Genomic DNA, 15,043 nt, shown 5'->3' with positions numbered 1-15,043 from the left:
GCGTCGGTCCCGCCGCAATTCATCTACATAACAGCCAAGCATCTCCATCGTTGCAAAGACCAAACAAGCATTGCGATTGAAGATAAGCATTGTTGATCACGAAATCAGGACCCAAATCCTATCATGAGTGACGAAAAACCCAGACTCATGAACAAACATTACTGCCCTCGTTGTGAATGCGAAATTGATGCGCAAACCAAGGCGGAACATGATGACTGGCATTTTGCGAAAGACCTGGATGAACAGGATAACACTGCCGTTCTCAGCCAAAGCCAATCAGTCGCGCCTCCTTCCTATCAATCACCGACATATTCGAAATCTGTTGTGCAGAGCGACATGAAACAAGACCCATCATTCACGCATGCGAAAGCGACACACAAACAATCGGGTGGCAAGCAAGCGCCCGGGAACAATGCGACAACTAGTCGGCGACATGTAAATGCTGTCGACGAAGCAGCTACATTGAGAGCCAAGGACGAGGTATGAAAGCAATATTCTGCTCGATGCTTCCGCCGATTAACATTTGCGTGCAGCAAATGATGCAAAATGCTCTTCAAAATCTCCAACTTCGGTATCGCATCTACAATCCCGAGATTGAGCCCGAACACGAAACCGAAAATCCATGCAGCTGCCCCATCCATCAGTACCAGCGCATGAAAAGGAGTCGTCGCAATGTCCTGGAACAATGGTCTGCTGCAGTCATGTACCCTGGCGAGAAGGTATACAACGACTTCATCCCAAGGACCCCTTTGTTCAGCAACAATCCTTACCTGCTTCGCATCACGTCACCATACGGCTTTGGCGGCTCATCATGGTCGAGGTCGCATCCTCAGCCAAGCTACCATGTCAAGTTCATTCATCAGACTATTCAGCTGAACAACTCGCTGAACCATGAGGCTCAGAGGAAAGTCGATGCATTAGAGCCAAGGAACAGTATCTGGGAAGACAGAGTACCTGAGATGGCGATGTCGCAGTTGTTTGTAACCTCGGAAAAGGATAAATTGCACAATGGCAACGACGACATCAAGGGTTGTCCTCCGGAAAAAGGAAAACTACCACCGACATCGCGAAACAATGATTTGCCCGAATCTACCAAGGTGTCGAGATTTTCTGCGTTCAGGAAAGCTGTAGGAATCAAGTCTTCGGAGGAGAGAGCTGTTGCAAAGACCGAAAAAGAGTATAACAAAGGTCTCGAAACTCGGAACAACATACTCCAAGAGGAAGCAGCTCGTTGGCCAGATCACGACACCCGACAGATCGTGGCAGCCTATCAGAACAAAGTTGGCATGGAAACAAAGATCGCTCACCTCCGCGCTTGTCAACCTTTGCAGTATCTCCATCTACTGCGGGCAGGTTATTTCGAGCCAATACCTGTGGCTTGGGCAGATCAACCATCGAACATCCTCACGTTCAGCATTGAGGCTGCTGGTGGATGGCGAGGAATCACACCTTCCTGGCGAGGATACGAAGACACCGCGGAAGAGCGCTTGTACTGGGTTTTGAACCATCGCGAAGGTCCAGCCGGTGTACGTATGAAGCCCGACTTTATCTCAGAGATGAACATGGCTCGCGATCGCATGGCCAAAGCTGTTGAGCCACCACCAGACTACTATTCCGCCAACGATACCTGCCACTTGCAGCACACCTCCGAAGGTTACTCGAAGCAGGTCATGCCGCCACCGTTCAGGTCCAGCGATAGACCCGAAGTCCCTACTGATGATACCATGATTTTGCTTGATGTCTCTGGCTCCATGGACTTTGATCCTCTCCGACCGAAGTAAGTCTACAATCTTGACTGACGCGCGGGAAAAAATTGAGACCGAGCCAAGATCTCTGCTCAAAGACTACCTATCGCACCATCTACCAGAAGGCAAGATACTCTTGACGAGCAGCTCTTTGTCCAAGGAGATCATGAAGAAGATCTCCTTGGACGTTGAGATCAAAGTCAAAGATATCCTGCCTTTCGACAGTGGATTGAGTGAAGTGGCTCGGCAGGCGAGAGCTTGATTTGTATATGCTTTCTGTCGTCCTCGAATCCGTGTGATCAATTGTTTGAATGGAAAACAAGGCTGACCTTCAATGCAGTTACGATCAATACCTTATCACAGGCTACTCTCATTCCACGCAGCCCAAGAACAAAGGTAAATTCCCTCTCCCTTTCAATTGTGACCAGCGGATACTGACTGTCATCAACAGATGTCGCCAAAGCTGTCATCCGTCGCTTTATTGACGCGATGGCGAACCACGATCACGAATTTCGCGGCTACGACCTCGTCACCTTCTCAAGCCATGCCAAATTCGCCGGCACTGTCAATCACACGAACCTTGATGCGACATGGGACAAGGTCAAGATCGGTGGAGGCACTCGTGTCATGACCGGCTGGCAGAGAGTCAAACAACGACACTTTGAAAAGCATTCCGAGTCTGCTATTTATCACCCGATTTACGGATGGCAAGCAGGTCCGGAAACTCCCATGCTTCGGCTGCTTCTCCTCCTTGACGGCGAAGCAACGGATATGGACGAGTTTGAACTTGAATTGCTGGGTTTGTCGTGGGCGCATGTCACGATCTTCCTTATCGGAGTCGACGGATGTCCGCATCATCACCGACATGCAAATGAATTGCAGCGCATCAGTGATGTGAATCATCACGTCTCATTTGTGGACGCGCAAGGCAATACCCCAGAGAGATTCGTCACGCATGAGTTGTTGAAGAGGCATCTGGGGTATGATTTGTCCATGTCCGAATTTCAGGAGTTGGAAGAGCTGCCTCCGTATGTTGAGTGAGATCAAAGGATCAGACATAATCATTATAAATAGCGCATGCCAATCTTGATTCTTGACTCTCCCTGTCCGACGTGATCGATGCTGCTACTACCCATCAAAATGCACAAAGGTATTTGAAATTCGCAGAGGGTCCACTGAGAGCTTGATTTTTTGCTATCTCACTGGACAGCCTCCTGGATATTAATAACATTGTGCCTTTTGACATGTCGATTTTGAAGAGAGTCGGACGCTTGGAGTAGCTGCATACGCGAGCCAGTGTTGGCTTTCTTTGCACAGTGTAGTCGATGCTACTATTCATCAAAATGCACAAAGTTATTGGTAATTTGGAGAGGGTCCGCTGAGAGCTCGATTTGTTTCTTATTTTTTTGTTAACTTGCATCCTCATCTCCCTCTTCACTCCCACTCATTTCGGTCTCATCTTCACCCTCGGCGGCAGGACTGCTTTCGCCTTTGTGACGGCGAAGGGGGCGGTCGTCATCGTCTTCATCTTCATCACCGTCGAGCATCTGCTCACGATTGCGAGTCGTAGCAGTGCGCGGGGGAGCGCGAATGGTGGCACTTGTGGCCGAACTTGCATCTGCCGGAGCAGGATCCTCATCTTCTTCGTCGGGATTGTCGACGTTGGGAGGTGCAGGGTCGATGTTTCTGTCGACCACTGCGGGAGTGGGAGAGGCGTTGTTGGCGGGATCATCGTCCGAGGCCAGGTCGTCTTCGTCGTCTTCTTCTTCTTCTTCTTCCCAAGTTTTGGGAGGCTCCGGGGAGTTGCGGCGGACTGCATTGTTCGAGTTGCCAGCAGCATCCGCGGCTCTTCTCAGGTGCCAAAGGGTCCAGGCGGTGCCAGGGTTGACGGGCTCACGGCCCCAAGGTTCGTCAAGGTTCATTCTCTATATCCCGCATTAGATGTATACAAGAATGGGCAGGAATAAGCACAAATAACATACGAAGAATGGGCAGAAGGTGCGACAAAAGAAGGAGGAAGGAATCCCACAGCAGAAAAGTTATTATCAACCGCGCTTTCCATGAGAATTACTTCACTTCCAATTCCCAAGATTCTTCACTTTGCATTTCTGACGACTTACTGTTCAATATTAAGTGCTCTTGGAGAAAGGTCGCTCTTGAAAACGGATGACACAGTCCCTCTTTAGTGGACATGAACCACTTGTACAACATCTTGTCTTTTGATTTGCATCAAATGACTCAAGTACCAAGGAAGGAAAGGGCCCTGCTGAGCAGATGGAGTAAGACAAGAACAGAACGAATCTCATTGCATAAGTGCTTGATCGTTTTCATTGCGCCCACAGCATTTACAAATATACCCTGGTACATTTCCAAAGCGGAAGACATGCTCATCCACGAAGTGCAGCTCTCGTAGAGACGGCCCAGATCTTGGCAGCCCATTCTTATTCGCTGCAGCTCTTATCCATGCAGTGGCCCATATGCATGCGCTTTTTGAACTGCAGTGACGGCAGCACGATTCCAAACACAGCCTTCGAGGTCTGGAAGCGAGCAGCTGAAGATAATTCAGCTCCCAGATATCGGTCTCGCCGTGCGAAAAGCCAAAAGCTAATGCATGAAGAGTTAACCAATCGCGAGATGGAGCTTCATAGAGGAAATAGTGATGGACTCAGCCTTCATGAGAGTTTGCTTGATTCCGATACTGAAAACAATATCTTCAAGACATTCCTACCGAAACAATCAGATGTCTTCTAATCTATTTTACACTCATAACGATTGTTCACAACCTGTGTCATCGATATGGTATCAACAACTTCCAACGTCACAAGTACTGCAGGTCCTTCTGATTCTCAACAACCACTCGTTCACTCCAAGGCTATGGCTATCTTACCCACCAAAGACTACCCAAACATTGCTTCAGGAGGGACGCAGGGCGATGCCTCAAAGATCCGCGTGGAAAATCTCATTGGATTTGCAAGAATACCACTTGGTCTCGCAGGGCCTTTGACCATACACGGTGAACATCAGAAGAACAAAGTGTACGCACCACTGGCGACCGTCGAGCCCACTCTCGTCGCAAGCTGTTCTCGTGGATGCAAAGCGTTCGAATCAAATGGAGGCATCCACGCTGTCGTTCTTTCTGAGGGCATGTCTCGAGCTCCGGTGTTCCGCTTTGCAAGTCCCGTCGACGCAGTTTCCTTTTACCGACAGATTCCTGGGTTGGAGGAAGAGCTGAGATGTTGGGCCGAGGATACAAGCAGGTTCGCCAAACTGGAGAAGGTGGTACCGCACCTTCTCGGCAAAGACGTTCACGCCAGATTTGTTTACACTTGTGGCGACGCTTCAGGTCAGAACATGTCGACTATTGCTACGCACAAGGCATGTCAGAAGCTGCTGGCCGCGCGTGGAACCGAGCTCAAGATCATCGACTTTCAACTCGAAGGGCAAATGGCTAGCGACAAGAAGTTTGCAAACATTCATGTTTATGAACCTCGCGGTGTCCAAGTTTTTGCCTGGGGCGTGCTTTCGGACGCAGTCTGCAAGGTTGTGCTTGGAAACTCTGCGGCCAGAATCCATGGCGCGGTCATGATTGGTCAACAAGGTGCCATACGTGCTGGTATGATGGGAAGCAATGTCAACGTCGCCAACATCCTTGCAGCCATGTTCATCGCGTGTGGACAAGATGCAGCTAGCGTATTAGAATCGGGATGGGCTCAACTGACATCCGAATACGACAATGAACGGGAAGAATTGACTTTAAGTCTGTTCATTCCATCGCTGTTGATAGGTTCAGTTGGGGGTGGCACAATGTACAGCACGCAGAAAGAGGCGCTGGAAATGGTAAAGTGTGCTGGAGATGGAAGGAAATGGGCTCTTGCGGAGACCATGGCTGCGTTCGCGCTGGCACTTGATGTCAGCACGGTCAGTGCTATGGCGGATGATAGCTTTGCAAGGAGTCATGAACGTTTGGCAAGGTCCAGCAAGATATGAGTGTCTTGTAAGACCTTGACGAACTTTCGGACAAAAGGAGATGTTACAAAATTTCTAGCAGGCACGACTTTCTATCACCGAGTTCAAGAACCCAAATTGAGCAAGTCATCCAGGTCCATGGCCGTGAAAAGGCACTTGTGATGGGATTGAGTACCAGCTCTGGCGCGCAGCAGAGATGGTGAACTAGAGGTGGGACGGAGTTCGCCGAGGTCGCAGATTTGTGCACGGGCGCGCTTCTTCTGACTGCGACTTTCTTGTTCGGTGACTTGTCGCAAATGTCAACACCCGGTTGATTGAGCTCTCGTCGCCCATCCTTCTACATGCCCGCCATCACCATGTCGCGTAAATCCCGTACACTCTTGCGCTCGCTATCGCCATGATCGCCGATATCACCGTCGCTTCCGGATGCCCCATGACCTTCGCCTGTCGCTGTCTATCCGCTGCTCGCCTTGACCCAAGACCAAAGCGCCCACCGTCAATCGCAGCGCCGCCACGCAGCCTGCGCAAGCGACCTTCAGCTGAACACGAACGATTGATGAGAAAGAGCATGGGAATAACGCTTGAGGCGCTTGTGTCAGCGATGAGTCCACGACTCTCTTGAACGGCCGTCATGCCCGAGTCAACAGCTCGGCCTTGAACCATCCTCGTGTCGCTTCGTGCGCCGGCCAATACCATCTGTCGCAGCCTACCTCTTTCTGACCGTCACACTCATCGTCCTACTGCTGTTCAGCGCACAAGCGACTCACTCAACCACCTCGAGCGGTCCGCAAAGAAGAGCCGATACCTCTCCGCGTCTTTTCGTGCTTCTTTGCTTTGGTCGTCCACCCCGAACCCGACCTCTCCGTACTCAGTCTACTCTGCCATCCCGGAATTCGCGTCATCAGGTAAAAGAAAGAGGTGGAGTCATGCAAACCCTTCGCCAGTCTCTGCTTTGATTTGCAGCATGCGCTGATCGCTGAGTCTAATCGAGCTATCTCGCTGAGGGCGCATTCACGAACGTTGCTTTGGCTCTTGCCATTGTAGCCGCTGCTGTGCTCGCTGTCTTTCGACGGCGATTGGATCATACATCGGGGTCCAAATGAGATGGTTGAAAATGGTGCTTCATGAACGTTGTAGTCACATAGTATGTTCTTGAATGACAACGGCTCTGCTTCTATCTCAATCTGAAAGACATGAAGACGGTCGAATTTCCCCGCACTCTGTGAGCAAGCTGTCCATCAAGGTGCCTTTCCATCTGGTGTTCCAGACTTGGCGTCGGCGTCCGCGGATGGCGCGGCTTTGCGAAACCTCTGTTCAGTGCTGCGTACAGTGACTTCTTGCTGTAACTTTATACAATCATGGAGTTCTTCAAGACAAATGATGGCTGCAACATTGCCTATCAAGACGTTGGTTCCAAGTCGCTACCTGTATTGATTCTTGTACGTGACACAATATCCACCGCTCTCATTCTCGAGTCTCATCCTTCGACACGTAGTTACACGGTTTCACCGGCTCATCTGAGGTCTTTCAACAAAACATTCCCGCTCTGTCAAAGAGATTCCGTGTGGTAGCACCTGATTTGAGGGGCCATGGTGCCTCTGAGAAGCCGCCGCATGGATTCCACGTCTTCCGTCTGGCAATGGACTTGCACAACCTTCTCGGCCATCTGAAGGTTTCTCAACCCGACACCGTGAAATGCATCGCTGGAAGTCTCGGCTGCTCAATTCTGTGGTCGTATGCAGAACTCTTCGGCACTGGCGTCTTCTCTCATATGATCTGGATTGACCAAGCACCGATGCAAAATTACGCGAGTGACGGGAGTTGGGGTAGTGCCGAAGGAAACCGCGGCATGAATTCTGCAGCTGCTGTCGCAAACCTCAAGGCGACACTCAAGTATGATCCCGACAGTGTGTACAAGGGTACTATCGCTGGGTGTTTGGGTTACAGAAATCATCCTGTCGAGGGCGAATCTATCAGCGACGAGACCAGAACTGCCGACGAGGAGTTCTTCTTGGCTATCGCAAGAAAGGGAAACCCTGAATGGTATGGCAACTTGATGGCAGATCACACTGCGCTTGATTGGCGACAGAGTATTGTGGAAACCTTTGGAAAGGCGGAGAGCAAAACCAATGTGCTTGTCGTCGCCACAAACAGGAGTGGATGCTTTCCGGCTGCTGGACCAATGGCAGCAGTCTCTTTTGCCAATTCCAAAGCAGAAATCCCTCGAGCTAGAGGTGTTGTCATTGAATGGGGAGGCCATTGGTGTTACTGGGAAGACTCGGTGAGATTCAATCAACTGGCGCTAGACTTTCTGCTATAGAAAGAATATAATGGCGATTAACTAGGGATGCGGACGCCGAAAATCTGAGCCTGTTAATACTACCGCCTCTAAATACATCATGATCCGGTCATGTGGATACTGTGCGCAATGGTTCAAGGTTTGTCAAAACCAGGAGCCAGACCTGAGGTCTATAACCAAGTCTGGATTTACAGTGATGATTCTCTGGTATCACACTGTTTACTCATTCATCCACTATGCCCAGCAATCATGTCCTCTGACTGGGGTTTCCGTGGAGGAATCTAGACTTCCCTATAAGCTTCCCGTCAAGGTAGCGCCTTCGCTCGACGCCCACGACCGAAGATCCGGGATCAGGTACTTTTATCTTCAACCCTGGAATGATTAGATAACAGGAAAAACGACATAGGAAAGGATAATTAGGGCTGTCAAAGTGATGCTAGTATCTCAATTACCTGAACGATATTCTCCTCCTTGCTGATCGGAAGTGGCCGCCCTCCACGATTTCGAGTCGGAGCGGGGGTGGAGTAAGCTAATCCTGATTTGGGGGTCATAGCCTACGGTGCTACGACAATACTACGTGACTCCGCAAAATCCTACTCTGGGGCTACCGATTGCGTGTCCGGGGCTTGCGGGGCTAGTTCATGTATTATAGCAACGCTTTCGCGCAGTATTTCTCTCGGAGAGAGTTATATAAGGATCATCTGGTCGCCCTGAAGCAGTCTTCGATTGCACATAGCTCTCTTGCTTACCGACATCATGGGTGCACACTCGAACGCGACAGTCTGGCAATCCATTCAGGGTAATCCCAAGGTTCTGTTCATCGCTCTGTTCGCATCGTAAGATCGCACTTTTCAACTTCAGGAGCTATTCACTTATACTTGAACAGACTCGGTGGTTTCGAATATGGTTACCAGCAAGGTGTCTTAGGTAGGCGAGCTCCTTGTGAACATTGAAGTCGTTCGAGAGTTGACACTCGAACCAGGCCAGTCCTTGGTCATGACACGATTTACTGAGAACTTCCCGTCCGTTGTTAAATCCGCTGGAGCAACTGGCTGGCTCACTTCTATTCTTCAACTTGGTGGTCTTCTTGGATCTCTTACGGCTGGCATCCTGAGCGAGCTCATCTCGAGAAAGTACACCATGTTTGTGGCCTGCTGCTGGGTTGTCTTGGGCAGTTTCCTCTATGTTGGTGCTCAATCAGGTACGCCAGCACCTTTGTACGCCGGAAGATTTTTCACTGGTATCGGCGTTGGACTGTTCAGTGGTGTCGGACCGCTTTACAATGCCGAACTTTCCGCTCCTCACATGAGAGGCCTACTCGTCTCCTTCTATCAACTTGCAACCATTCTTGGCATCATGCTTTCTTTCTGGGTGGGTTACGGCAGCAACTATATCGGTGGCACCGGCGATGGTCAGTCGAATCTCGCATGGCGCCTCCCTTCGATCATTCAAGGTATTCCTGCTGTAGCCCTTGCTTTCGGTATCTGGTTCATGCCATTTTCACCCAGATGGCTGGTCAAGATGGGCCGTGACGAGGAAGCCAGGAGCACGCTTGCATGGCTCCGCAAACTACCAATCGATCACGAGGAGCTTGAGGCCGAATACCTCGAGATCAAAGCAGAAGCACTGTTCGAGCAGAAGGCATTCGCTCGCGACTTTCCTGACCTCGCTGAGCAGCGACAGAGCCGTCTCAAACAGCAGTTTGCACAATATCGTATGTGCTTCCGATCAAAAGACAACTTCAAGCGCATTTGTACCGCATGGCTTGTCATGTTCTGGCAACAGTGGTCTGGCATCGATGCGATCATCTACTACGCCTCAAATGTTTTCATCAGTCTCGGTCTCACAGGCGGTACAAATGCTTTGTTGGCCACTGGCGTCACTGGTGTCGTGTTCCTTATCAGCACTATTCCTGCCATGGTACGTCCAGCTCTTACACCTCGAGTGTTCGAAACTTGAATGCTAACCAGGGAAACAGCTAATCATCGACCGAGTCGGCCGTAAACCCATGTTACTGGTAGGCTCTGCCGTCATGGGTGTTTCCATGGTGATCGTTGGTGTCATCGTCGCCAAGTTCAGTCATGATTGGCCAGGCCACGTTGCTGCGGGCTGGACCGCCGTCGCACTCATTTGGGTCTACATCGCTGCTTTCGGAGCTACGTGGGGACCTGTATCTTGGACTCTCGTTTCGGAGATTTTCCCTCTTTCTATCAGAGCGAAGGGTGCTTCGATCGGCGCATCGTCAAATTGGCTCAACAACTTTGCTATTGCATTTTTCGTTCCTCCTATGTTGAAGGCATGGCGTTGGGGTACGTACATATTTTTCAGCGTCTTCCTTGCCGCCGCCATAGTGTGGGTGTGGTTCTTCCTTCCTGAGACCAAAAATGCTACTCTGGAAGAGATGGACCGTGTTTTCAACAGTCAGGCGGGCGAGAAAGATGCTGCACTGCTTAGAGAAGCCAAGCAGGAGGTCAGCATGCTTACAACCAGGGTCTCAATAGAGAAGGGTAAAAAGGGTCATGTAGAGGAGATTCATATGGTCTAGATGAGCTATTACTGGCGGTAATGAATGAGAACAGCGACAGATGAAGAATCAAGACTTTCACCATTATATCAGCGAATCTCAGTTCTTCATAGTTCTGCGATCTACTTGACTTGACTCTACGAGAAATGATCAGAAGAAGTAGCCACTAGCCACACTGTGGTGATGCCTAAGAAGTAGACTAAATCATGCATTCGCGTCGCAGATGCTACCATGATATGTTCATGGCTGGTTCTTCGAAGCAACATTGTCATGCGATGAGTTCGCCACAACGTCGGAACGCATTCCTACTCTGGCTTTTACCCTCCCGATGTGCTAAAGTATGTAACTTTGACTCTTAAGCCGCGGCGATACGCATCGTTCTAGCCATGAAAGTGCATAGTAATTCTAAGTAAGAGGACGTCGTCCACAGAGAGCGACTATCTGAAGCTCTCTCGTTGAACCCAGCTCTACTTTCGAAAATCATCGTGTATTTTACCAGTGACAAACTTTAGCACACAGGGCCGGAGAGCGCAAATTCGTGCAGCACACGGGACTTCGCTTGCCAGATCTCGGCTCCAGCCGCCAGCGTGGCTACGCCCCCCCTTTTGGGTATAGCTTTGGGACCCACAGAGCTGACACCGCTGACATGAATATATTTTTTCGCGCCCCGTACATGACACCTGATCGCGTGCTTCTCAATAGGCGTTATGGCGACACGTGCGTCAGAGGATCCGTCGATGGATCCACGGTTTCACAATCTCCACGAGGAACTCAGATCTGTGCTCTTCGATGGCTTGTCCGGTCTCTCACCCACCCAACTCCGTCTCGTCCAAGTCGGCGGTTCGGAAACATCACCAAGCTTGAACTTCTCGTCCGCAACGGTCAAGATACCTCAAGCGCGCCTCGTACGATATCTTCAGAACTGGATAACCGAGTGTGCGCCGCAGCTGGACAAGTTTGACGAGGAGCAACACTTCCAGATTGAAGTTCCACTTGTCGCTCAACGGTCTCCTGCTTTGCTCTATGCTATCCTTGCCTTTTCGTCGCGACAGATGGAAAGGCGAGGTATGGTGCGAGGATGCTACGACAGCCTCGAATTGTATCAAGAAAGTATACGATTGTTGGCACCTGCACTCCGGGCAAAAGACTCGGTCACATTGGTGACGGCTTGCATTCTTGCTGTATTTGAATTGATGTCTAGCGAAACAGGAAATTGGAGACGCCATGTCGAAGGCTGTGCTTCACTCTTCGAAGTATTTGGTGTTAATGGCTTCTCAGGCGGTTTGCTACAAGCCGTCTTTTGGTGTTATGCCAGGATGGAACTTTGTGGAAGCTTCACATCTGATGGTGCGGAGACTATGGTTTTGGCAATCGAGAAATGGGTACCGGAACTGGATCGGTCCCTAGTATCCTCAGAAGATGGCGAAAAAATAATAAGGTCGTTCTTCCACGAAAAGAGCCGAGAGTCCCATGACGCGCATGCCAATTGGGCGATATATTTGTGCGCAAGAGTATGCGACCTGAAGTTTCGCAGAACAAGTTACCTGGAGCTTGGTCGTACCGAATTCAGCGACAAGAGACCCTTCTCGCAACAATGGCAACAACTTTGGAAAGATTTGCATTTCTGGCTCGATGAGCGTCCTACGACCATGAGACCTATGACTCTTGTCGAGGAAGACGTCGAGCTCTATTTCCCATCTATCATCTTTCCACACTGGGCGGCAATCTCAAGCAACCAGGTATACCATGCTGCCTGCATTCTGATGCTAGAGATGCAGCCATCCGGGAGCGGTCTCGATCGTCAGACTTTGTCGCTGTGGCATGCGAGGCAAGTCTGCGGCATCTCGTGTGCGAACCCACACCCAGGGAGTATGGTGAACTCGATACAGCCTCTTTACACTGCAGGTAGGCTGCTCACACATCGTGGTGAGCGACAAAAGATAGCTCAATTGCTAGAGAACATCGAGCGCGAGACTGGATGGGCAGCTTTATGGCGCCTAAGAGACCTCGAGGTCGAGTGGGGATACGAGGGCGTCATTGACTGGGGACATAAATCTATAACCTTCGCGAAGTAGTACGTGGTGTGGCCCAGACAGCTGTACTCGTCGCATTGGAGTTGCGTACCCCCCCCGCGTGCTAGATTGTGTCACTCTTAGCCATCTCTCGCGATCGTAACTAAGGTTATATGGGCTAAAGGGATGCACAATGTTTTTAAAACCAGTGCAGACCTCCGCTGAGAGTCTGAAAGTCAGCGTTTTTCAGTGGCAGGCTGCACTAATCGCAAAAAGATTCTGCATTTCTACAGCATGCGCGTGACAAAGTTCAGCACACGGGGAGGTACTAAATTCTCACGAGTCGCAAGTCAGCTTATTGGTTTGAAGATGAATCAGCCTATCAGGACTGAAGCTCTTCCCCGAATGCAGGCGACAGATTTGGCGGGTCATCCTGTTGGATCGATTGCCAGCGTGTGCGAAGTTCGGCGATATCCTTTTCCATGGGGATCCGTGTTTTACTCGAGATCTCATTGAAGCAAGATAGAAGTGCTTCCTGCTGGGATGGGTGCGACATTTCTTTGGCGACAGAAAGCAGTGCAGCAATGACTATCGGGTCCCACTGCTCATTGAAATGATTACCAAGCAGCATGCGTGCAACCTTTTGAATATGCCAACTTCGTGATCCTAGGCGCAGAAAGGTCGATGTTGCGTTTGCAAGACGAGGTTTTTGTGATAGCAGAATAGCTGCTGAGATGTGCATGACGAGGCTTGCTTGCAGAGCAGTGGCGCTTGTGAACACATCAATGGGGAAGGGTTGCTTGTCACTAGCATCTTCATCTGAGCCTTCGAGCACAGGTCTCATCTTGGGAGGTCGGTCCTGGAACCATGCCATACATCTACTCCAGAGTTCAAACCACCGATCCCATTTGGAGGCGTGTCGACCGACAGGCTGTAGAAACGATTCGTGGAAACCAGATAGCATAGGGATTAGTTCGAAGTGAACCAGACGCAGACAGAGTGCAAGGCAACAAAGACAGCTGTCGTAAGATGAGGGAGGATCATCGACGTCGCTGATCAAAACTTCGACCAGAGGAATCACAAGATCAGCCGAAGGAGCCTTGTTCGTTGCAATGGATGCTGCAAGATCTACTCGCCACATGCTTCAGTATGATCTACATGTTTTCTCGACTTTGTCATTACTTACCCACTTTCAACTGCAAGCGAAGGAGCGACTTCAAAGGCTCCATTGTGAGTTCAAACTCGCCACTCAATAGAGCTGACATGACCAAACGCGCCTCACGAGTAGAGGCGATGGTGGCCCATTCGGAGGGCGGTGTATCGAAGACGCTACTGATCGCGAGCAGCGAATATCCGACACTTGCGGTAAATGTATCCTCGTGAGCTAGTCGTTCCAGAAGTTTCGAGGGCACTGTCAAACCATCAGACATGATATGTTCCAGGTCAAGATTGTCGTCCCTCAATCGTGTGCAAGTGGAAATGCAATCGGAGATGATCTTGCTGTCGCGAGCTAGAGATGTTATCGCCGGACCGAACATTGACTTGCAGTTGTTGGACTCAATCCAAGGTACCACTTGATATCTGAAACGTAGCAGAGAAGATCGTCTATTCATTGATCGCTGCTGCCACGAGCGGTCGTCGATTGCCCCTAGGGGTATGATCCCTGCATAGGTCATGTCACCCGCGAGATTTTCTGATGTCCAGGCTGTATTCGGATCGATGTCAGTGGGATTCTGTGTAGCGGCAGTCACCGTCGCGGTAGTGGAGGCGATGAATTGAGGGGTCGAGGGCTTCTCAATATGGCTGACTGATGAATTAACACCGCCAGCCTCCTGGTAATTGACCATGTCATTCATCAACTGCGATGTTGCGACTAATGGCGGCGCTGCGACAGCATGGAAGTTACTGTCAACTTCTAGTCGCGTTGCGTCATCATCTGCACGATATGTTTCCGGCCCATCGGATACAAACGTCCAGTCGCCATATGTGCATGTCACGCTCCTCGTAGAGCAGTTCCGACAACTTGGCTTCCGCTCATCGCCTAGTTTCGCTCTCAGTAAATGCTGACGACAAAGGCAACGGAGTTAACGCGGTCTACCGAGATCGCGCTTCGCATGGAAGGAGGGCGTTCTTACATTTCCTCCGCCGCTTGCGACAAGTCAGGCACCCCGTACGAGAGCGTCGCCTGTTACCTGGTATGTGTCGCACCGAAGGCATGGCCCCTCAGGTAAGGATGTTGACTCTATAGGCTTTGAGTAGGTAAAGCAGAAATATGTTTTGCCTACTTCAGTATACTCTCCTACACTGTAGGCCTTTCTCATTCAATAGAATGCGCGGGATACGAGAACGAGAGCCTACTGTAAGCCCGTGTCGTTGTTGTTGGCCTCTCGCTAATCCTTTTCTCCAGTTCTTGGCCAACGTCATCGACGTTCTCTACAACTAACCACACTTCATCTTCTTCCAGAGCTCATCGTCGTCTTCCAGAGTTAAGTTCTTA

The 15,043-nt window shown here is 50.3% G+C and overlaps 7 protein-coding genes across 7 annotated transcripts; 5 read left to right on the top strand and 2 right to left on the bottom strand.

Annotated features, from left to right (window-relative positions):
- Positions 1-336: 336 nt before the first annotated feature.
- Positions 337-2,786, top strand: M438DRAFT_278825 (uncharacterized protein; the record flags this gene model as incomplete). Its single annotated transcript, XM_029901034.1, has 4 exons — positions 337-480; positions 534-1,777; positions 2,086-2,141; positions 2,197-2,786. 4 exons carry the CDS (start codon positions 337-339, stop codon positions 2,784-2,786), a joined length of 2,034 nt encoding a protein of 677 aa, XP_029758058.1.
- A 368-nt stretch (positions 2,787-3,154) lies between these two features.
- On the bottom strand, positions 3,155-3,667 carry M438DRAFT_357398 (uncharacterized protein; the record flags this gene model as incomplete). The annotated part of the gene is made up of 1 exon (XM_029907169.1): positions 3,155-3,667. One exon carries the CDS (start codon positions 3,665-3,667, stop codon positions 3,155-3,157), a length of 513 nt encoding a protein of 170 aa, XP_029758057.1.
- A 952-nt stretch (positions 3,668-4,619) lies between these two features.
- Positions 4,620-5,732, top strand: M438DRAFT_323351 (hydroxymethylglutaryl-CoA reductase; the record flags this gene model as incomplete). Its single annotated transcript, XM_029903004.1, has 1 exon — positions 4,620-5,732. The coding sequence occupies one exon, from the start codon at positions 4,620-4,622 to the stop codon at positions 5,730-5,732; it is 1,113 nt and encodes a 370-aa protein (XP_029758056.1).
- A 1,337-nt stretch (positions 5,733-7,069) lies between these two features.
- Positions 7,070-8,031, top strand: M438DRAFT_278572 (alpha/beta-hydrolase; the record flags this gene model as incomplete). Its single annotated transcript, XM_029901016.1, has 2 exons — positions 7,070-7,150; positions 7,207-8,031. 2 exons carry the CDS (start codon positions 7,070-7,072, stop codon positions 8,029-8,031), a joined length of 906 nt encoding a protein of 301 aa, XP_029758055.1.
- A 735-nt stretch (positions 8,032-8,766) lies between these two features.
- Positions 8,767-10,898, top strand: M438DRAFT_382708 (general substrate transporter; the record flags this gene model as incomplete). Its single annotated transcript, XM_029908921.1, has 4 exons — positions 8,767-8,846; positions 8,897-8,937; positions 8,993-9,930; positions 9,989-10,898. 4 exons carry the CDS (start codon positions 8,767-8,769, stop codon positions 10,553-10,555), a joined length of 1,626 nt encoding a protein of 541 aa, XP_029758054.1. The 3' UTR covers positions 10,556-10,898.
- Positions 10,899-12,768, top strand: M438DRAFT_64435 (uncharacterized protein). The gene has a single exon (XM_029910221.1). The coding sequence runs from the start codon at positions 11,242-11,244 to the stop codon at positions 12,607-12,609; it is 1,368 nt and encodes a 455-aa protein (XP_029758053.1). The 5' UTR covers positions 10,899-11,241; the 3' UTR covers positions 12,610-12,768.
- On the bottom strand, positions 12,769-14,883 carry M438DRAFT_64434 (uncharacterized protein). The gene is made up of 3 exons (XM_029910220.1): positions 14,682-14,883; positions 13,733-14,587; positions 12,769-13,674 (listed from the first exon to the last, which is right to left on the bottom strand). The coding sequence occupies exons 1-3, from the start codon at positions 14,761-14,763 to the stop codon at positions 12,929-12,931; spliced, it is 1,683 nt and encodes a 560-aa protein (XP_029758052.1). The 5' UTR covers positions 14,764-14,883; the 3' UTR covers positions 12,769-12,928.
- Positions 14,884-15,043: the final 160 nt, after the last annotated feature.

This window comes from Aureobasidium pullulans (genome assembly GCF_000721785.1).
Source record: "Aureobasidium pullulans EXF-150 unplaced genomic scaffold scaffold_16, whole genome shotgun sequence".
Taxonomy (NCBI): Eukaryota; Fungi; Ascomycota; class Dothideomycetes; order Dothideales; family Saccotheciaceae; genus Aureobasidium; species Aureobasidium pullulans.
This window is presented reverse-complemented; position numbering and strand designations above follow the sequence as displayed.

Coding starts and splice junctions, on each gene's coding strand:
- M438DRAFT_64435 (XM_029910221.1), top strand. CDS start 11,242: ATGGCGACACGTGCGTCAGAGGATCCGTCGATGGATCCACGGTTTCAC.
- M438DRAFT_64434 (XM_029910220.1), bottom strand. CDS start 14,763: ATGCCTTCGGTGCGACACATACCAGGTAACAGGCGACGCTCTCGTACG. Junction 14,588..14,681: donor TCGCAAGCGGCGGAGGAAAT/GTAAGAACGCCC, acceptor GAGCGAAACTAG/GCGATGAGCGGAAGCCAAGT. Junction 13,675..13,732: donor TCGCTTGCAGTTGAAAGTGG/GTAAGTAATGAC, acceptor TGTGGCGAGTAG/ATCTTGCAGCATCCATTGCA.